The 24,190-nt window shown below is 34.0% G+C and overlaps 1 protein-coding gene across 1 annotated transcript in view; it reads left to right on the forward strand.

The window, feature by feature from the left end:
* Window positions 1–24,190, forward strand: part of LOC132550049 (serine/threonine-protein kinase tricornered-like) — a 69,427-nt gene that overhangs the window by 33,645 nt on the left and 11,592 nt on the right. The window contains exons 4-5 of the mRNA XM_060214048.1: window positions 15,412–15,534; window positions 23,613–23,696. Coding sequence (XP_060070031.1) covers window positions 15,412–15,534; window positions 23,613–23,696 — 207 coding nt within the window. The remainder of the gene's footprint in view (window positions 1–15,411; window positions 15,535–23,612; window positions 23,697–24,190) is intronic.

A 24,190-nucleotide genomic window follows, 5' to 3' on the forward strand; every position in this document is an offset into this window, starting at 1 on the left:
ATGATTTTTTTCTAATGGATGTAACCAGCATTTTGAGTAAAGTTGTAAACAAAATTCAGTGGAGAAAAGTGAACTGAAACGATTTACATCTTGATTTCGTTGAGTGAAAGTTTATTACCCTTGTGAAAAAGAAAGAAGCACTTTTAACTTGTATGATTTCTAATTATGTTACAATGATTAAAAGTACTACCTGTCAGTTCTTGATATTAACTCCTTGTGTTGTTAGAACATTTTATCTTTTTATGATTCAAACATAGACAAAATGTCTGCTGACATATTTTGTATTGTGGCTTTTAAATTTACTTTCTTTCCATCTTCATCCTTTAGATAGGCATCTCTGTCCACTCTGACTTTTCCATGCTACATTCATCTGTGGATAAGCTGGATGACATCACAATAAAAAACAGCACAATTAAGTCACGATGAAATAAATCAGTGTCATGATCAACATAGATCATCTTACAATATGTTATCATTATATTACAGCTGGGCGTTTGGCATAGAAACATATGTTTATAAATCTAATTTGGCGTTTTGGTGTAGAAAGAATTCTGTTTCATGGAGCAAATTCCTTCTTTAAGGTTGGCAAAAAAAATGATCAGTCATTACTTTGGAGCTGAATATATTGTTTTGAGCGTAATTGAGACTTATTAGATATATTACTATCTAGATGCTGATAGGAATGTTGACTGTCCTGCCACAAAACTGCTTCAGCGAAGTCAGACAATCTAACAGTCTCCCAAGATGATGAAAAGTTTCCAAGTTATTAATGACAGAATAATTTTTCAGTGAATGTTAATTCCCTTGATGCTGATTTTCATTAAGGAAATGGTACTTTGGCAGTCATTAATTCCTGGAATTTGTGAATATAGCATTCAGGCATAATTCATGAATTATATAAGAGGAAAGTACTCTAGTTACAGTGCATTTTATCGAGTTGATTAATTTGATTAATTTATTGCTTTGGTGAAATACAACGTTATGCAACAAAAAAATCCACTACATGACTTCGAGTGGTGCCTATCATGATAAACCATTACCATAATCGTGGCATTGTTTATTTCACCTGAGAGCTCAAAATTCATGATAACTGTTATCTCCTTGTTTAAATTTTGACAGAGATATGTGAAGGAGATTGAGACAGTAACAAATTATTCCTGTTAGGAAGTAATGGTACATTTCAGCATGTACTGTTTAATTTCGTGTAATTAGTTGTATATTTAGATAAGAACAGATTACTGTATGATGTAGTCAGATTAAGACAGAACAGAAGTTTTCAAAATTGCTGTATTTGATATTTGCTGCTTCTTAGATATAATCTTGGCAAAAAAACCCCAAAAAACCCCCAAAATCCTTTATCTCATAGAACTAATTATAACCTCAAGGAATAAAGTCATAAAGTCATAAAACTGTTTGTCAGTGATGAAGAGTTGGTGTTGACCTGTGTACTAAAGTCTTTTAATGAAACTGAGCAAAGACCTGCATGTAAATCTAATGGCTTCTACATTGATTTAAGGACTTCCTGATCCAAAGCATAATGAAGTGACATTGACAAGATAACTGAGAACGGAAGGAAGGATCGGATGATCTTGGTCAGAAGTGGTTTTGACATTTGATGTTGTCTCTGTCACTGTAACGTTTGTCAGTTAACAGTGTTGACTGAAAACAAATGTAAATGAGAAAGAAATGTGAGGAGAAAGTGAGAACGACAAGGAGGTTTTGGTATCAAAGGAGAATTACTCAGAATAGTAAAACAAGATATAAGGGAAAGAAATTTAAGGAGTCAAAGGGTGACCAGTGTTTATATTAACGCTTTCAAACATGGGTGGCTGGACAGTTGATGGAAATGGTAAAAAATAGTGGTGTTGACAGTGTTGGTACCACTGATTATGTACCTGAATGTAAATACATCTATCGTGCAAGAATTGACAGCTTATCACTGAGCCAAACTACAGGGCTTCTACAAGAGTTGACTGTAGGCTGCAAGAGTTTGGTTTGAGATGCTGCAGCCTGGTGTTGCCATTATAGATCCTAACGAGATGTTTCCTTCCCCCTCCCGAGCTCTCCCCAGGTAAACACTCAGGTATATGATACAGTTTGGTCAGTAGCTGGTCTATTTTAGGCACAGTTACACAGCCCATTCATCAGCAACTCCTTGAGGAAAAGATCCTGTTGAAGAGTTTGTAATTAAACAGGAAATGATGGAGGATGTGATGCCCTTATAATTAAAATAAGTTTCCTCAAGGAGTTGCAAGATAGTTCAAAAGTTTCTTTTCTGGCAGGGTTTTGGCACACTTGATACACAAATCTTGTAGATGGCAGTTTAAATGAAACTGATTTATTTAACTTGGGAAGGTAGAGTTGGAGTTGAGTTTAACAAGCTGGTGGAAGTTCTGTTTGTGATGTTTACCTTACATTACCAATGGAATTATACCAATGATAACTTGTGGTGGTTTTCATGTTTTCCTGTGTGACTCGCTCAAATTTTGAGACCCCACTCTGGCTCTTTGTGTTGAGACTCATAAAAATTTTGGAATTGTTTTCTGGTCTTGCCTCAAGAAATTCTCCAAAAATTACTTAACATGAGCATTGATGACTTCATAATCTAACAAAGCTGAAGGATGATTAAAGTGGTGATTAGAAGTAATTGTACATGCATGCCAAGTTTGATAAATGGTGAGGAGGATTTCAATTCTACACAGATAATTGTATTAATTAGATAGGAAATCACATAATTAGAATTCAGGAGATTGTACAAGTGAGAACAAATAAATCGGGAGTGATAATCTTGCCTCTATATCCATCTGCATTACCTAGTCTGGAGCTGTAACTGATATTAATACAAACATGTTAAGGCACAGGGAAAATTGTGATCATGATGGATAGTAATAAGACGCTTAACAATCATAGATAATAATCTCTTTCTGATCTCTTGGATTTTCTTAAAATACTTTTGGCATTCTTTCCAAACAAACAACAAAGAAATATTAACCATGTACATGGGAAACTATGATTTCATATTTTCTTAATTTTATCTGAAAAAGATTTATGGTCTTTATTCGAACAACAAAGTCATATATATTTAAAAGTCATTTTCAGCCATAAACATCTTTAAGCATATTAGTCCATAAAAAAAATTTGCGATCTTACGATTCTATGTCAAAAGAATTTCACCTTTGAATTTACAATTTTTCTCGTAAAAAAAAAAATCCACTTTTTCATTCATCTTGATATATGGTCTTGGGTATACGTTTCATATTTCATGTGATGTGAAAAGATGTGTAATAATTGCCCGAGAAAATGATATTGGATATGTGATATAGATTACGTGACAAATTCCCAGGGGATGTAGGTATTTTATGTACGTAAGATCTGAAGGACTAGATGATTTCATATCTAGTAATAAGAGGGTGACGATAGAGATTTTTTCTCTCCTTTTTTTGTCTTTTTGACTGTTACAGATCTTTTCTTGTTTATCATGTATATTGTGAGAGCCTTGAATACATGCGTGTGCAAAGTGTTTCAGAAAGGTCAAATCACATCAAATGTTTATTGTATACATACATGATAAATTATTATTAAATATAGATTTAATGTCTTCATAAATAAATTGTGATTTTGAAAGTGACTTAGTTTCTGAAGTCCTGGTAAACTTTGGTGCTTTAGAAAAAGGAAAATAGAATTTATGGTAGTTTATTTGTTAGTTGTGTATGTAGACAGGTTGTGAAAAAACCCCGTTGAGATCATACCTATAAGTAATGTGTGAGAGACAATGTACCTATGTCAAACGTGTGAAAGACAATGTATATATGTCAATGTACTGGCTGGTCATTTACCTGTATAGACCTCCAATCAATCAACACTCAATGCCTCTGGTCACAATGAACCAGCGAAACATACGCGACGCCTTAATGGTTTCAAATAATATGTTAATGTAAAAGTCTTTTATATAAAGCACTTATTGTCACGTAACTTTACTCTCTATGAAGTTTTGGTTGAAAATAAATGTCCTTTTTGGGCATTTAGAGTTGAGAAGTGAAAACATGCATGGATATGTCATTCCAACTCCACCTGACCCCACTCCCACCCCCTGCTCCCACTCCCTACTCCCACTCCCCACTCAATCATAATCTGACCCCTGCTCCCTCCTTTACTTCCATTTTATGACACCATATAATTGTAATGGTGCAAATTTAAAATCAACTTTAACTTTTCACATTAGGTAAACTTGGGTATCTAATATCATTTCAGACTCTAAAACAGATAACTCGAGAAGTTTTCTTTCGGAGGGAAAAAAAAAAAATCCAAAAAACCCATGTGATAAAAAACAGATATTATCATAGTAGTATATATGATGATACGTTATGGCTTTCCTGCTATACCTAACTGATCACACACACAGATTTGTGGAGTCAGAGCTATCTGACTTATCTGTACCAAACGACATTCATAGTGATAAACAAACATTTACAAGATCTTCTTTGACATTCATAAGCATTCATAATATCTCTTTTTACCTACAAACCTTGGAAGAATTGCAAGTTCTGCCCAACTTTGTAAATTTGAAAATGTCAAGATACATATGTTATGAATTGCTTCTAAAACTTTCAATATCCAGATTTGTAAACATTTCTGAAAATCTGAGATCCTTCTGTATACAAGTCCAAATAATAAGGTCCACCCATATGTAATTTATTGCTCCTGAAAATGTAGTATCTCCTTAGATCACATCTTAACCTACTATTTTTGTTAAATTCTAGTTCCACAAGGTAACTGTTATCCTCATTTGTTAGAAAATTATTTTGATTGAAATCGTAGTTGATCAGGAAATGTTATTTTTGCCAATTATCTGTGCCCTTTATTTGGTATGTCACATGATACCTTATTTACGCTGCAATAAATCATTGCTTTGTAATAAGCCCATCCATGCCTGTTACTGTTCAGTAGAGTTACCAAAAGATGCTAGGACTGCGATGGCAGAGTGTTTAAGGCTTCTGTCTTTATAGCTAGCCGTCCACCTCTGCGTTGCAGGTTCGAAGCCTGCTTGGGACAGTCCCCAGGTTCTGGCCACAGGGTTCGGTGGATTTCATAAAAAAGAAACTCTTGCTTTCTTCCATCCACCTAAACCTGGCACATCCTTCAATGACCCCGCTGTTAATAGGATGTTAAGTGAAAATAACAAAACAAACTAAACAAAAGAAGCAATTACATTGCCCTGCTTTATCTGACTTTGAGTCAAGTGTTTTTGTTGCCCCCACTCCGATTTGGAGAATAGGTTGGTTTTTATAATATTGGTACAAGTTTTGATACTGCTGAATCACTTTCTGACCCTCTGGTCTAGTTCCTTAGATACAGGGATCATGTTTTTATCAAAAAGTGAAGAAGGGAAACTCCTCTACCAGCAACTTAGTACTGTTGTAATATCTCCCACAGACAAAAGATTGTTGGTTTTTGAAGTTTGAGTTGTAGGGGTAAACGTGATATGGTCACACCTTAGGCAATTTATTATTGATTAATCTTGGTTTGGCACCACAACTTGAAGAGGAAGCCATTTAAAGTCACAGGCTTGTTAAAAAAAATAATTTACTGTCTGTTTCCTTCTACTTCATGAATGAACTTCTCGATCTCCAACGAAATGTTGGGAGCCAAGATAGATGGCACTGACAAGGAAAAGTGCAAACCCATTACATAATAGAGTCTGTATTCAAGAACTGTTGAAAGGGCAAAATCTTCACTGTGTTCAAGTCTTCAGCATTTCTGTATCTGGTATTGCAGTTGTAATCTTTGGAAGCTACGCTATCAGAGTTTGTTATCCTTATTCCTGTCTTGTTAGTCTATTGTTAGGGAGTACCAGGTTAGCTGGGGTCACTGGGGTTAAATTGTGTGATAATGTATATATCTCTAGCATGGAGAGGAACTCTAGATACATAGAAGTTTAGTTAACTTGTAATGCAATAAGGTATTATATATTTAATTCAAGTAGTAAGTTCTTCTGTTACTTAAGTGTTGCTGGTGTTTGTTTAATTGTAAAAGACTGTAATTGTTTACCTGATTAACTGTAAAAGACTGTAATTGTTTACCTCACATTATTCTGTTTTAAGATTAAGAAAGTTTCGCAATTTCCTTTTTATTGGATATGCAGCTGCATATTTATCAATTGGAACTGTCATTGATTTATTTTGTTTTCAAGTTTCTGAGAGTTGACTGAAATGTGAATGTCTATCAGTCTAGCTCCTCCTAATTTTCCATTTTATTTTTTGCTATCCTGCACTTTGTGTAAAAGAGCTATTGCAGTACCATTGGCATCAGCTGCTTAATGATAAAGCCCATAATGTTGTTGTTCTTACACACAGAGGATTCTTTCAGAAACTAATGCTCATCTGTCAATCAGGATTTTTTTTAACAACTTTTGATATATTTAAGAATGTTTTTTGTTGATAAAATTAATTATAAATTATGTTGGTCATAAAAATGTGGTAGGACCTATTTCTAATCATTTAGCCTTAAATGTTATATTGATAAGGATTTCCTTGGGTTTGTTTAGCAGAGTTACTGCCCTTGTTATACACGTAGGCATTACTCAGAAAATTCTGAAAAAAAAACTGGTTAAGCGTTAAATATACTATCTGAAGACATATGACCATATATGCCCTAAAAGGAATAGCGAGTTATACCACCCACCAACTGATATTCAATAATAGCTGATATGGAGGTGGCAATCAGGACCTGTCTTACTGGGATTGTGATCTGCCCAGAGATACTGCTGCTGCTGTTTATAGGTTTTACACATCACTCTCCAGATGTCATATGCTAATCAGCACACAATTTCCCCTGCCTTGTTAGTCTACTATCTTTCTGCAGTTTTTTCTATGTTGAACAGTTTGACACTATACGGGAACTTTGTTGTTCCTACTTCCAATTAATTGCAATCAAGTAGTACAAAATAGTTTGGAAAAGAGTTTGGAGATAAGATGTCTGCATGTACTAAGGATTTCGGTCTGTTAGGTATTCTGAACTTCTTTCACTACATTTGTTATTTTGATATATAAATACATCTGAAATTAGATTCAAAGAAACTTGTGACTTAAGAAAACAGTATTTAGTCGAATGTAAAAATTGTTAACTAAATAGAAAGCTTATTGGTGTACTGGTAACCACATAAACCAGGTTACAGTTTAGTAACCATGGGAAACACCCCAGTTATGCTATGGTAACCATAGAAATGTGATTGCAGTATGGTAACCATGAAAATCAGATTACTTTGTGGTAACCATGGTAAATGCTCAAGCCATGCTATGGTTACCATAGCAATCTTATTGCTGTTTGGAAACCATAGCAAACATGCTAACCAGACTTGGATGTTGTAGTATGATTGTTTCCCTTATCTGGCCCTGCCTGCAGTCAGGAAGGAAGTGAGGTTGTTTCTGATTTTCACTGGGATCCTGACTGGCTGTCCTCACAGCTTTATATACATGTGTAATTATCTGTTAATGTACCTGGTTCACATATGTGTACTATGTTTGTGTATAAAGTTGTAAGTTGTTCCAATCATATATCTTTTATGGTGGAGTATTTTCACTTTCTTTAAAAAAAAAGGAAAGTGTTTCATACTTTGTTTGCCAATTAAAATTTACACAGTCTATCAGCATTTGAATGTATGAGCATGTTATATATATTTTGTATTTGGGCCATTGTATATCACTGTTTTCTTCATTGAAACTCCATCATCTGCCAGCTGTACTTCTCTGGCTTATAGTTTATGATACTGGTGAAAGGTGTCTTCAACCTGATGCTTTCACACCACACCACCTCATTCCAAATCTGATGCAGGTGATTGAGAAAGTCTTCCATCTATTTTAGCATAGCAGTATATCAGCAGGTTTGAAAAGCAGTTATTGGACTCGTTGTATGATGGATATCTTTATGAGGCTAGCTTAATATCAAGGAAAGTTTTTGATAGCATCATTGACCTTACATTTTAAATAGAACATTCCAAAATGAAAGCAGAAAGGGTTTTGAAAAAGGAAAGAAGCTAGGTATCTAGTGAAGATTATGGCCCTGATACAGAAGACAGGGCGAGTCGGAGATAAGGAGAATGCAGTAGTGCTGATTCATAGATTTCCAAACAGACGAATCTGTTTACTGACTCCATAACCATAGTGTTCAATATTTTATGCAAGTCTCTACTATCGACAGTCTGATCTGTCACTTTGTGTGGTCTGTGATCCATACATGTATGTACTACCAGACCTCTGTAGAGAGAAAAAGGCTATAAACTCAGAATAATAAATGTAACTGTGAAATAGAGGATTTTTTTTTTATTTGGAAGAAATCATAATTTATTCAGAGCCATCCACTGTCACTCTAATCTGAAATTTATATAGGTAAATTTACTTGCATGTTTTAAAAAGCAATTGGTAAACTATATTATGATGTAGACACATTACAATTTGGTGATTATGCTAGTAGGTTATGGCGACATAGATCTAAACATACACTACACTGTAAATATTCAATACATTAAGTCTTAAAGCTGTCTCAATTCACTAGAAAAGTCAATAAGTGTTCCGAAATTGCCTTTTAATACCATATAGCTGGTTGTTTTCAAAGGTGAAACTTTTGTGTTTGCTTTTAAAGCAATCAAATTATATTTCAGTGAAGTAAAATATCGCAATCTGGATTTGAAATCTAGAATGTGTGTCATTATTTTACTGATTAAATTTTTGTGATCATGTTAATATACAACGAAATAGTGAAAATATCACCCCCACAAATAAAACCTACCATACAGTAATTCCACCCCTGAGTTTACATTTGTCTGCATGTTGGCTCCCTAAAAAGTAAACTATTATGGGTTCCAAATATTAAAGCAATGCCATAACTTTCACAACTATATAAACATGATACTTTATTTTCCAGCTTAGAAATTTTATTTGAGACTGATCCAAAGTAGTACTGAAATTTGTGTCAACCATTGAGAATGAATTAGTATTGGAATCTAAACTAGAAGGTCGTATTTAAGCTTCTGAAAAGAAAATTTGTCAATGCTATTTAGATTGAGTGTAATGAATTGTCATTTCATAGTTTTCTTTTCTAGTTGTATATTGGATCAAAGGTATAGTGCTGATAATTACGAAAGTTTGTTGAAACAGGAGCTAAATATAAGTCTGCTACTACCTATACTGTACTAATCGATAGTTTTTCTCACCAGAAGTTCATATCTTTCTTGTTTAGTTGTAGTTGCTCCATAGACGAATCAATAAAGATTTATAGCATAGTAAGCTAGTACTTACACAGAGAACACTGTCAGTCCATCGACTTTTGCATCCCTGTACGCACAACCATCAACAAACATCTCTTCTTGACACCTATCTGCTGTGCCAATACACCATAGAAAGATCCTTCAGAAATACAAAAGAAAAATCAATGTATGCTACATGCCAATTTTATTTAAGCCCGAACTGCCTCTTCAGCAGAAATTTGATGTTGGTGTGAAATTTTAAAAAAATATGAAATAAACAAAGGGAAACATTACAAAATTGAAGTGTGACAATTCTGTTTACAAGTCAATATATGTAATGTACAGCTGGATAGTGTACATGTCTGAAAATATATGTATACCACAGCATTAACCCTCCCCATGAAATCCTTTTTACCTAAATATCATTGTGGTACTATACACCAAAAACAGAATGAGTCCAGACTGTGTTCGATAGAATCTTATCTACACATTGTAAAATTGGGTAAGAAAACTTCAATTACCCTATAAGGTATTGTATGTTATCATATATGGCTTCACACCTTGGGGTATAATAGTGAGTCTTATGATATTGAATAAAAGGTTAGATATAGAATCCGGCTGATATTACATGATACGAGGTGTACATAGGCCTATATACACACAAACCGACCAATCTGTACCACTAATTTATCTCCTAAACCAACACCGGTATTGCCAACAGGTATTGACTTTCATATTTGTATTAAAATGTTGTTGATTTCAAACTGGTCATGGAAATCTTCATGGGTGAATATTTAGAGATTCTGTTTAGTATTAAAACATGCAATTTCAGATCTTGTGACATCAATAAAATCCTCATATCAACACTGTCATGGCACAAAGATGATTGTATTTTAACATAATAGTTCTGTATGATGGTAGAATTACAAAAAATTTCAGCGCTTTTTGTCTTTCAAATAAGCATTACAGTTGGGATTTATTTCAATACATATGATTCAAGTATGTACTTAATGAAAATTTAAGTTCAAAATGTTTTTTTTTCATGGGCATTTACATTTTGAATAACGGCACAGAAAGTGAAATGTCTGCTCAGTTGTGTAATAAAAAGCCATGTAAATGGTGTGTACCATATACTTTGTCCCTATTTGGAAGTATATACCATTCAGTGTTATGTTTGTCCTTTGGTCGTTGAATTTGTGTTCTGTCAGCCTGTCAGTCGGTACAAATTAATTGTGTGTGTAAATAAGTGGCTGTTAAAAGGGGAATTATGGGACGACGTCCAATATCCACCTGTTGATCCCTAAGCTTTTCCAATGCTATACCTGTTAATGAGAACTGGGGTATACAAATTATACCTTTATGTAATTCAGGTTTTTACCTAATGCATAGTAATCTGGTATACCTTGCCTTGTATTTAAGTTATAAAGCAGCTTTAAATCTATTTATGATCCCTACTGCCATAACATATTAAACATCTGTTGGTCTTTTCAACTTAACTGGAGTTCAATATGCATACCTGTCATCAAAAATAGATTGTGTGAAAGGAAGAATGTCAAGGTCAAGACATTGAAATTGGCTTGATAACTGTAAATTGGTCAATTAACTGTTTAGTAATTGATTTATATAGAAATGGAGCGTGTTCTTCTCTGCATTTCACAATGGAGACTTACAGTTTGAGCTTAAGATGATCATGACCTGGATAGTTTTTGCTTAAGGTGTTAGAACAATGCTGTAGAAATGTGATTTATTTCATCCACCTATGAAATTTTGTTTATACTTATTTCAGTGCTATAACATTTCATGAAGTGGTTTAAAAAAAGAAATTGATATTAAAGGAAATCAACCATAAAATACTGCTATCAAGATCACCCTTGTGTGGAGAAATGATTTCGGCTTTCAATAAGAAATGTTAAAATATCATTATGGTTTTCAAAAGTAATATACATATGAACAAGATTTGGCATATTGTACTTGACAGGTATGGGTCAAGTTGATAATTTCCATCTGGCAAAACAACAACAAATCTGCCATGTAATTGATAACATCTAGAATTTTATCCAAATTTGACAATATTTAGAAATTTAAAGAACTGTTGCTCCAAGGTATAGCAATTTACCCAACCAGTTACTGTTTAATTAGGGAAAGGGCCTGTACAGGCATTGCGTGCTGCCCAATTTCCTTTAAAAATCTTTAAAATTTAAAAAAATATGTTGAAATGAAAACTGTTGGTTTAGAATATTGAAACTTGATTTGAAAATTTCCTTTAAACACTTATCTTTAAAAAACCAAGTAGGCCTGATCTGATAAAATTTTTATTCCAGCATGTCTAAATCTGTAATTGTAAATCTTCAACTTAGGTATTGAAGCTATATATGCTATAAACATTTTCTACAAAAGGTATGTTATTTTAACTTGTAAGCAATTATCCACATGAATAGCCTGGTTTGTTTTCTTCAGAGTGTGTTCTCTTCAGTAAATTTGTGTGTGACCTTGTAAAGGTTAATCTGTAGTGTTGATGTACCTGGTGTGCCTGAATTAGACGGTCATTACGTGCTGGAAGCTTGGGTATTGATCAACATGCTACTACTCTTCTTCATTAATGAAAGCTCTGTTTAACAGAATACTCCTTTTGTTTCTGTCCCCGAATTTAATCAATATTATCACACTTTTGTCCTTTCATGAAAGCAATGTTTTTTTAGGATATCGCACCAGAGTTATTAAATGCAGACCCAGAAAATTCATGGATTTGTATGCAGATGAGATTTTATTCGTGGAGTACAGAGGGTTGTGGTTTTATCATTCTGTTATGTTAAATGAATCGTGCTAGTTTTTGTTGCCGACCTGATAGAGATAAAAATCATTTAGGTCATAAGACTTGATGTTTACATATTTGTGGTTGCGTAGTAAGGACAAGGTGAATAAACTTATGTTAGAAGAGAGTGGTTATTTTCACCTGTGGTGGAATTTGAATTCATTGCATTAGAAAATCATTTTAACCACAGAGAACAGATCTTCACCACATAGAGGGTCGTATTTTCACCTGTTGATGAATTATTTACCACAGTGAACAGACCTTTCTTCTGAGGGAGGGTTGTTTACACCTGGCTAAGTCAAAATTCACCACATCAGTGTTTAGTCTACAGTGTGTCAAATGGCTTGGCTTATATTTTTATGTACAGAACAAAATAGGTTTAGAAGTTCATAAGTATATTTGTCTCTAACCAATTCAAACGAGCTTAGTAAAGCCTTCTGGGTCTTCTACAATAATCAGTACATGTTGATGTAATGTTTCACAATAATTGGCTTGATTACAGAATGACTCTACAGGTTAAGAGTTAGAATATTATATCATAGGCAGAATTAGGTCAAATGATATCATTTGGAGAGCATACAACACACCTGTAAAACAACATACGAGTTAGAGGTTAAGTGACAGTCGCCCATTTCCTGTTTTAATTCATTGATAAGACAATATCTGGTGTTACCAGTGCACTTAAAAATCTGAACTGTAGATATGCAAACAAACTGAAGCTATCATTATGTCAACACATTGACAAACGGAAAAGATGAGTCCAAGAAAATGTTAACAGCCTCAGAAGGAGCCAGCTAAAATATTTTAAATCTTTTTTGTTATCTAAGTAAATACAGGTAGGGCTTGTGTTGTGTTTTAACTTGAACAGACAGAGAGATGACACTGGAGGTGTGTACATACATGTACAGAGCCACCACATCTGTATCTGGTGTCACATCTCCATTAGTACATTCCCATATAAAGATATGACCATCATACTTCCAATATTTTGGTCATGACTCTCATATTACAACCGTAAAATCCCTTTACCATAAAAGGACGTCTGTTGAATGATGGTACAACTTTCACTTCCCTTCCATGCAGAGCCATTAATTAGCAATTTGTTGTCACAATAATTAGCTACAGTTGTTTCTGAAAGGTCAGATGTACTTTATGATAGCTTTATGATGTGTTTAAAGAAGAATTTTTTGAAAGGTTGCTCCACCCTTCTGACATTTGCAGACGAATAGCTAACATTACAGTTTTGTATAAGAAACAGAACAATGGAACTAGAAGTATTTTATAGTAAGAAGATGAAAAAAGGGAGGATTTAATTTCTCTGAAATTTTTATCTAATTACATGTCTATGCAGATAAGTAGCTACTTACTTACAGAAATGACACCAAAGCTATTGTAGATTCTTACTGGACTGACACGAAAGCTGTCATAAGAATCTTTATTGGTAATATGTAAGGCCATTTCACATGTCGCCTTAGCTTATTTTCTGTGAGTAAATGTCACAAGGCCCATCATGCTGGCTTGATTTTAACGTTAAAGGGCTTCCTTGTGATTCATCATCATTAGTTATCAATATTAGGGATTTATAGCTATATAACATCAGCCAATATGAGTGGTAAGTGTGGTGTGTCACTCCTTGTGTATACTAGGCTTTTCCACAGACTTCATTGTAGGTCAGGTGTAAATGTTGTAGGACCTCTGATGACCTATCTTACAACATTACCTTTTGCAAGGAATTATACTTGTTAAACATAATGAAATGTAGCTACCTGTTGTAAAGGAATGGGATGTGACATACTATACATCTTGTTGTAAAAGATCACATAGCTATGAAGTGTTTCCAAATCATGAAAAATAACTTGATGATCCTTGGAGCAGGTTGTCAGTAGATAGTATGTTATCACTAAAGGATCAGAAATTTATCTTTTCTCCAGATGAGAAGCAACTGTAGATTTTTTTTTTTGACATCAGAAATCATTTATCACTTAATTCTGTCATTGAACAAAACATTTTGGGAAACAATTTTGTCAGTCATATATGGCGCTACCTGTCATATACAGAGTGATATCCCTTTGTTCATTATTATACTATATGCCAATTGTATGCTAAGAACAACAGATTAATAGGGTTTTCTGTGCAGTGGGATTGTGTTGTGTTGTGTTAAATAATGTCTTTGTACAAGACAGGATTTGATTTTTAATCTAATATTAAATAAGTTTAGAAACTTGTTCCTAGACTTAGATATGATTCAGTAACTATGAGCTCAAGATCATATGATGAAAAATCAGATTGAGGTTGATATACATGAAATATATAAACATATGACGTTGGTGAGATAGAGACAAGGTTACAAGTATGGATTATGTGTGGGGGCCAGCTGTTTCAAAATCTGCCTGAGAACATCTTACTTGTCAATAACATTACTGATTGTTTGTCCTAGTTAACAACCCCACTATTAAACCTATTTTACAAGCTTGACAAACAAAAATGTGAGTTTAGTGGCAGCCTGTATAATTGAAATAGATGTGACAGTTTGACATATACTACCCTGTTGTATGCTGTCCAGTGTTAGATGATCGGATAAGACAAAATATAATGCAGGTTGATAAATGTCATCAGGGTTTTTGTTGTCCCCTATATTTTTGTCTGATATAATCATTATGTCTGATTAAAGCCAGGCAGTCTATAATTTGATTCCTCGCTTTGATCAAAGTGTTGCATTAATTTTGTCATATAAGATTAATTGCCCTCTTTCTAATAATACTGATTGGTCTGTGTTTCAATGCTAGTATCTTATTTGTTTTGATTTCAACAGAGTATAAATAAAGTTATTTTTGTTTCATTCTTTTGAGAAGCATAATTGAGGTTATCATTTCAACAAGAGTATAAAGAACATATTTAATAAGCTTAGATAATTTCATAAAACTTTAATTTAGCTGTTGTTGTATTGATGATTTATGAAATTAGAATTTGTCATAAAAGTTAATGTTTTAAAAACCAAATTTTAGACCACACTACCTTAATATCCCAGATTCAAATCTCATCCTCTTTGATTCCAATCAAAAAAGTGTTTTAGATCCAAAAAACTTAATAGTAATAATCCAGTTAAGCATAGATATGGTTTCAATTACTAGTCCAGAAGCTCTTAAAGAGCCTGGATATCAAATATATACCTTACACTGTAGTTCACAAACTCTTCATTAAAAACAAAAACAAAAAATAATGTACTAGGGAGGCCTGAAGGTTCCCGAGAAATGGCTTCCATAGATACACCAAACATTTGTTGAAACAAACGTAGGGTATAAACTGAAGAACACATGCTTATCAAAATCTTATTTGTTTACAATTTTGTGTTTTGCAGAAAAATGAACGGCGACAACAACATGCTACAAAAGAGACAGAGTTTTTGCGACTAAAACGATCTCGTCTAGATATAGATGACTTTTCTCCAATTAAAGTAATAGGACGAGGTGCCTTTGGTGAGGTAAGACTTTGAAGTTACTGGATGAGGTGCCTTTGGTGAGGAAATTAGACTTTAAACAGGTGATGTACAGAAGAGAGTTTTTAAAAGTATATTTCAAGTCTTTTTTGAAAACATCAAGGGCTTGACTTGAATTTATATATATGGGTTATTTTTTGGTTTAAACTGGTACCTGGTTTAAAGATAACCTTGGTTTCTGGATTGTACTGTAGGAAGAATGGGATTGCTATTAGTAACTAAAGTTCTGTTTGATGTCCATGTATTTCACTCTCATTTTAAGACTGAAAATTTGATCATATTTAGGATATGATTTTGAATTTTACATTGTAAAATTAACAAACGTTTGAATCATTTGCTCAATAGTCACACTGCTGTTACAACTTTGTAGTGGTATTACTAAAGATGAGGGGGTTGCTCCATGATAGTATTACATAAATGTATGTCAGAAACAAAATTAATAGTCCGGGGTTCATTTTAGATAATGTACGATACTTGTGTTAAACAAATCACTAGAATAGGATGTGAGTTGTAGGTAAGTTGGCTTGCTTCAGCAATTATCAAATGTTCAAAGATTTCTCTTGTGTCCGGGTTCGTTTTACAAGAGAGAAAATACCTCCCCTGTGACACAAGATGAGATTACATTATATTGACTTTCATGTTGTTTATGCTTCTGTTATTCCTCGTACCGAAGTCTGCAATAACATGCAACAGGCTTATATAGAAAATAATGTTGGTACTTCCTGTGATTCCCGCCAAAACAATAATACTCTTTTTTTATGGAGACATTTCCATCAAACTTCAATTATTCACACCCGATAGAATAAGACCTTGTCGATCTATGGGAAGTATAAGAATCCCACCGGGAATACAACTCTCAGTTAATCTCCATTTATTGAGGAGAAAGTGACACTGACATTCCCTATATTTGTAATATATATATATATATACATATATATCAATTCAGGACAAAGCTATCACAGCCGTTACCTGTGGTCATATATCAAAAGTTTCTCATTGAACAAGAAATAATTTAGATTTATCTGTTTCAAATTTTCCAAATATCAATTCACCAGTGATTGTACTGATTATGAAAGTGAATTGTGGGAAAGGGCTTGGTGAAGGGAAGGTCAAGGACAGACCGACAGAAAAGAAAAAAGTGAATGATAGACAAATATGCAGATTGTAGACAGATGAAAAGATATTTCATACACACGTTTAAGAAGGATGCAGTGTGTAAACTGCTACAAGAAGAAAATTTTAGTTACTTTTTCTAGAATTGTTAGTTTAGTTGATGTGCATTTTTTACAAGTGATCTTACTTAAAGTCCCAGGACTATGAAACCTTTTGAAACTAAATAAATCCTTTTTCTGGTACATCTTTTCTTCTGCTTTCTTCTCAACACAATTCATTTAATCTGTCTTCCCATCCTCCACCATTACACCTCTAAACAAACCTGTGGTGCTATGTATGCTCTGAAATATATACCATTAAATTTTTCTCATTCATTTAAAATTATAAAAAAGAATGACACTGAAGCTATCCCCATTGGAATGCTGACGAGATTGGAGTCCATTTCAACTGATCATTAAATGGAAACCTGCGATTAGAATGCAGCACAGAATTGGTGAATTTGCTTGTATGTTATTCATTTGGAACCGTATGAATCATCAAGGGCACCATTCACATGATTTTAAAAACTTAAAAGAATGTTTAAGAGTTCTTTCCGAAGTCCATTCTTGTGACTAATTCATTTAGAAAATGGATTTCTAAAACCAAATCTTAATCTATCTTGGAAGCTAACATATGCTGTAGTAATCTTGCGTTTTAATTATGCTTTCATGGAGGGAGGGGGAGGGAGCATCATGATATATAGGGTATAGTGTTCTATGTTGTTCAATTTGTCAGAGCAAACTTTATTAAAATGTTCAGACGCCTTACAATTTCTCTAAAGAAAATTACAAATGTAATCACAAAAATGGAGTCTATACTGTTTCAACTTGATTGGTCTGAAACAGATAATAACCATGGTTTAATAACTATGCATGTATTCTGATTGGTCAATGTTAAAAAACTGACTTAATGTTCTGTTAAGGAGATTGTAAATACTGATAGCAGAAGACATTTTTTTATAATTTATAAATATTTTCTTGAGAGGAGTGGATGTTTTGGGGGGTGGGGGGTGGGGAGGTGGGGGTGGGGGTGGGGGGTGTAGGACAGAAAATTATGATCTTTTCAGATTAAAAAAAAAACAAAACAATAAATATTTGAAAAAAATAGAGATGAATAAAAGTAGTTAAGAGAGCTGTCAGGGTCGGGGCGACTTGAGATCAACCCGGAGACTAATCACACAAAATTTGTTTGTGTTGATTTTGATTTTTTCAACTCTTCTGTGAAAGGATATTGATTGTGAAAACACAACAACATTGTTGTTGATAATGAAATGAATTGACGCATAGCAGTTATTAGGCCTAGGTAGCGCAAGTTTATGCCCAGTCACAAGGGTCATGTGAGACATGAAATTACTAGTGATTACACATTAACAGAGGCAGCTGATGGTTTATTCAGGAGCTTTGTTTGTGTTGTGTAACGATCTGGAAACCATGCTCACGGCAAACGGTCATTGACTGATGGAGCAATGATCATAACTTGTCTACAATTTTTCTCTGCTTAAATGAAATTTCTTTCGAATCAGTCATATTTTTCTGTAATTAAGGTACCAAATTAAATCTTGTATTTCTTTCCTCTCTAAGTGTGTAGCTTTTTTTTCATTCTCTGTAATTATTTCTTCCTATTGTTCATATACCTGTTTTTAGCTCTTCGGGCCCCAAGGCCCAAATGAGCTATATGGATACCGCAGCTTCTGTCGTCCATCATCTCTCTGTCATGGGTGTCTGGCATCTGCCGGCTGTCAACTTTTTCTACATAATACTACTTGTCATGAACAACTGAGGGAATTTTGACCAAGTTTGGTTAGAAGCATCCATAGGGGAAGGGGAACATTTTTTGTATAAAATATGTGTCCCGGCTCACAGGGCGTGAGAAATCTCTCTCCATAAAGAATTTGGTTTTTGTTTGTTTATCCTTTCCACTGTTGACAGGATATATACTGCCTGCTCCTGTTTAACTTCTTATGATAAAATTGAACTTTTGAAGATTTGGCAATAAATTTCTAAATATAAAAGGACAAAGTTCAGGTGGAGATGAAGGTGTTATCTCTCAGAACATGCTTACAGTGTTGGTGTATTTACAGACCACTCCAGATAAGGTTGGGAGATGAACACCTCTGACAAACATGTCAACTAAACAAATACAAGTCTTTATCAATACACCGCAGTACAAATGTTTCTGCAATAATTCTATTGATTTCTAATCTCTTACATGCTGTTTGAAATCAAAAGCGATTTGATAGTTTTCAAAGATGAAATAAAAGTTTAATAGTCATATTGTATAAACTAAAATACAAGTTGTGTATAGGGATTTTACAAAAGACAAGTGAGTAGCACTTTTCAAGACACATTTAAAATCAGATACAGTATATGTATCAAACAATGAATTCAGTTGTTTTGTCCTTCAAGGACACATGTATATTATGTTAGGTGCCTTACGTGTGGAAGTCTTGAGCAGTTTGGAAAATGAAAATTGGCTGCAAGAAATGTAGGAGTTAAAAAAAAAGCCCAAACCCTTCTATTGACTTACTTACTTATTGTTTTTAACCAACTATAAATCCATTCCTGTCCATGTCTCAGGCAGTTTAGTAAAAAATGTTAACAAAAGCTATTACATTATCCTGTAATAAGCCCACCCCTCTTTACTTTGTCTCAAAGTATGTGTGTTGACCCCCTGACATTAATGGCTAGGTCTAAGTGACATTAACATGTCCCTGATCTTGACCATTGCTGACCTCTAGCATTTCAGTTTTTTCAAAACATTGTTCTTTCCCACAGAGAGTTAGAAATTATGTACATGACATAAAAGTTATCTGTATTTAAAGGGCAAAGTTTGCCAATATGTATGTCCAGTATCGCTGTATTCTGATAAATCAACACTTCAAAAAGTATTGCAGCCTTGTAAGCAAAAGGTCCTAATGAAACCTAGACTTTAAAAATCCATTTCTCATATTGTATTAGAATTGTTTATGCCAGTTCAAAGAAAAAAGATAGCACATGTCTGTAGAACTTTCAGAGGTAATGTAAATATTTATAGGTGGTGTTGATAATGTTTCGATTAGGCCTTTGTGCAGGAGGTGGGATGTTTATAGTTTAAAGTTAGACTTCTAGTTGGTAGTACAAAACACACATATAATGTAGATATTTTCTCTCTCTCAAAGTAAACTGTAATTCAATGTGATTTTTAATACAGCTGTAAACTTGTTTTATGAAATTGAATTGTTCCTATTCAGAAGACCAAGATTTTCTTAATTGAATACTGTAAAAATTATATTTTAGAGGGGGTTTTATTTTCCACAGATGTTGAGGATGGAATAAAATTTATAAAGAAAAAAGGAAATGTAGATACCTCTGAAATAAATTCAATAATTATATCTGTAATCTAGTTCCTAACTTCAGGGGAAAATGTTGCTTTATGCTGTTGGTAAAATCAGGAAGATTGTGACCATTGAAAAAATACAGCTTTAACAGAAAAGATGAATACAAGATAGTAGGTAATGAAAGTTCATTATTCATGATACATCTAAATATAGGTTGATTTCTACACAAGTCTTCAGATTATACAGGCAGCTGGTTTTCTTTTGGCCATATTGTTACCATGTCTGTCCATAGTATCATAACATCAATATGTACACCTTATATTTTCGAGCTTAACTAAATTTTACAGGCGTCTGTGCCTTCCTAAAATATTGATATCTTCCGAAAATGAGTTCAGTATTCCTTATTATTGCTTCATTCTTGGAAAATGATATACTTATTAGCTTTGAGAAACATCTTGTTTTCAGACCTGGTAGACAGGCTTGCAGTTAATCTACAAAAATTGACAATTTATTTGCTCAGTGAAGGATGGCTGCCTATGTAAACAAATTAAAGATATCAAAAGCTGTGTTTACATATATGACAGCAATAGCTTTCATGATTAAACCATATTCCAAATCATGAAGATGACTTTTAAACGTTTAAGAATCCATCCAGTTTCCAAAAAATATTGATTTAAAACATTGTTTGTTCAGTTAAGGGTGTGTGCTACCAAACCTTCACATTCTCCTTTCCCAAAAGAGTTCTGTATGAGGAAATCTATAAAATGTTTTGAGTGATTTATGAATAAGTTTTAGTTTCTTGAAATACTGAAAATTTTAGTATATTGTTCACTCCTAAAGTAATACAACATTAGCTTTGGTTAGGGTGAGTCATTATCATAAATTTAACCATTGCTGTTAGAGAAACAAGTAATATCAGGTATAACTACACAAAACATCTTAGTAAAACGTTTGGTACATATCATCTCCTACCTATTATAGATGTTGCTACAGTATAGGTGGGCTTAGAATTTCAGTTTTTAGGGTGGTAACATATTTAAGTAAAGCTATAAATAGCTATAAGCCAGAATTTTATGTAAATAGAATTGACTCTATATTGGTTCATGGCTATAGCTTTGCATACTGATTTTTGTATTGATCCATCACCCATAACTTGTATAGCTCAAATTTTTATAGTCACCAAACACTGGGAATATTCAAGCTTGTGTAGCAGATATTTTCCTTATATAATGTTCATTTGATCACCAACAGACCAGTAAAAAATATTCCCAGTTTATTACACTTGAAATCATATCTGAGAAATAAAATGAACTATTGCTGTGAAATGTTTTAGTATAGGATATATGGTGATTTAGGTTATTAAGCTTATATATAGTATCTGACTTGAAACCAACAAAGGTCAAGGTCAAGAATTTTGGTGGCAAATAGAATTAGTTTACATGGATCTTCACTGCTTCCTGTCCTGTGTTTGAAGACTTTTGTGGCTTCGGTTTATAACCTGCAATAATGTTGGTGGCATAGTTACTGTGTTTGTATGTTTGAAGATTTTAAATTGGATTTAATCTCATTGTGTTGCAGCAAACTCAAACTTTGAAAGTAGCAGGCCCATCTATTGACAGATTATTCATAAGATAAGATAAAGTGTATTTTACTTTCCTGTGCTCAACTGATCTTAATGAAAAAATAGTGCTGTCTTGTCCATTTCACGTATTCTGTGATATTCAGTAAAGTGTTGATCAAACCTTTAATGAGGATATAATAGGTCACCTGACACAAAGTCTCAAATGACCTATTGCGATCACCTTTTGTCATGTGTTGTCCGTCTTGCATTGTAAACAACTTGCATTTTCGACTCCTTAATAACCAAAAGGGTCATTGTATTGTGCCAGTAGCATGCTGGGATGAAAAACTATCATGTTTTTTCAAATGAATTACCTCATCCTTTTTTCAAGATCACAGGGGTCAAATATTTGATTAACTAAATGACCTAGGATCATGATATTGGGGCAGTAACATGCTGGGATAAAGGGCTAGCAAGTTTGTTCAAACAAATGACCTTCATTCAAGGTCATAGGTGTCAACTACTTAACAGTCATTTAAACAAATTCTCAATAACCATGAGAGGACTTCAGGTAACCGTTCAGACTCAGGGGCCTCTTGTTGTAGAATTGTAGATAAAATTGATAGTAGGTATATATCCAAATTTTCTTCAGAAATCATCGGCTTCATGTTACCTGTAAGTCATGGCTGAACAACCAGAAGTCTCATTATGGGGAATCAGATTTAGTATGGCTTATAGCCAATTTGAAAACTGGCATTGCCACTTGGATCTGTATAAAAGAGATTCAAAACATGTACATTTTGTATTTTCACTTTAGCAGTATAAAGCACTATATCTTTGCAGTTTGTATAAGACTGGCCAATTGTCTTAACAGTGTTGATCTGTGATGCTGTAGCATTTTCGCTTTGCAAGGCTTTCTTTATAAGGGAAGATGTTAATCTTTGTTTGGGAGAAAAAAGAAGTAAATGATTTTGACAGACTAGATCTTATTCATTAATAAGGCCAAAATCAAAGAAAACTGTTTCTTGATACTTGGGGTATAAAGGGAACATCATTGAAAAAATAAAAAAAACCAACAGGTCAGCACAAAAATGATTGACATATGGAAATTGGAAACAATTATTTTATCTCTTTGCCTTACTGGATGATTGTACACAGCTGGCAGAACAAGGCCTACTTTGGAATGTATCCATGTACACCTAAGTAATTTACTTGTGTTTATTCAGGATGGACAGTATCTTACAAACATCAACATCACAAATTGAAATGGTTTAAAACTTAAGCGGCACTGGCTAGGGTAATAAATGAGGTGTGAGGAAGTAATCCCTCCCACTGGTGAAGCATTATAGTCTCACAGCATCCACAGGTGGCACAGCCCATTTCTGTCATAGGGGATCCATGTCACATGGGAGATTCCATATCTGATTGAAAGGTTATACAGGTTTTGGTAAAAATTAAGATGTTAAATATAGGACAGTCCAGATTTGTTGAAGGGAGTTTGGGTCAAGTGGGCTTGTCCATATTGGTATGGAAGGTGATAGGTCAAAATTAGGATGTTTGGTAGTAATGTCTCCTTCCAAAATCAGGAGATAGCAGGTACAATGTGTAGGATGTAACCAAGAAAGGGTGTTGGGTAGTGGGTATTAATACCTCACTCTTGGTGGGAGAGTCCTTTCTCTTCAGAACATGACACAGATAGTGTCTATTACAGTGATAGTAATACCTCTCCTATAGGATGGTCCACAGTATCGAGAGGTAATATAGGTGTTGGATAACCACTAACCAACAAGGCATTCTTCCTTAGTGGAATATTCCAGCATCAGCACATTGGAGGGTGTATATTTGTGTAGATGATCAGGATGTTTAGTTGAGTTTACATTGTGGTCTGAGGTTCAGGGTTTGAATCTCATGTTGCGTTATTCTTGTATTTGTCATTTCCTGTACCTTACAACAGTCAGTCTTGTTGATACAGGTGTGTGTATCAAGAAAATCAGTTGTGTTACTAAACTTTGTTCTATGTTTTTTTCTCTGCAGGTGCGACTAGTACAGAAAAAGGATACAGGACATGTGTATGCTATGAAAATTCTTCGAAAGCAGGATATGTTAGATAAAGACCAGGTAAGAAATAAATGAATCATTGGTTCACTCTGTACAGGTGTGTACAGGTAGAAAATAACCACAATTCAATCCAAAATATAGTCAACCTGCTGTTTCTCCAGTTTGTGTTTGAAGAGGTGACTTTAAGTGGGGAGAGATATCCTTACGAGATTTGGAATTTCTTCCCTAGGATCTTTATCTTTCCTCCCCAGAATCTTTTCATCCTTTGACTGATACCATCTTTATCTTCTGATGGTTTTGGGTTTCCTGACCAATGCAAAGAAAAGTCTATACAAGTGATACTTGCTTCCCTAACGCTGTTTGACATTCAGATTAAATGAATTGTCTGTAAAGACTGATTAGACTATTGTCTGTGTGATGTGACCAAAAGGAGTTAAATGTTTGAGCTGCTGTGCCTAGTTTTAACACTTGAGTATCTTAATACAATTACAGCTGTTGCGAGGACATAAATTACAAACAAACTAATTAGATATAGAAAGGTCTTTGTTTGTGTA

The sequence above is a fragment of the Ylistrum balloti genome, unplaced genomic scaffold (assembly GCF_031769215.1).
Source record: "Ylistrum balloti isolate Yb309-2 unplaced genomic scaffold, AGI_CSIRO_Ybal_v1 Utg370102, whole genome shotgun sequence".
Classification (NCBI taxonomy): Eukaryota; Metazoa; Mollusca; class Bivalvia; order Pectinida; family Pectinidae; genus Ylistrum; species Ylistrum balloti.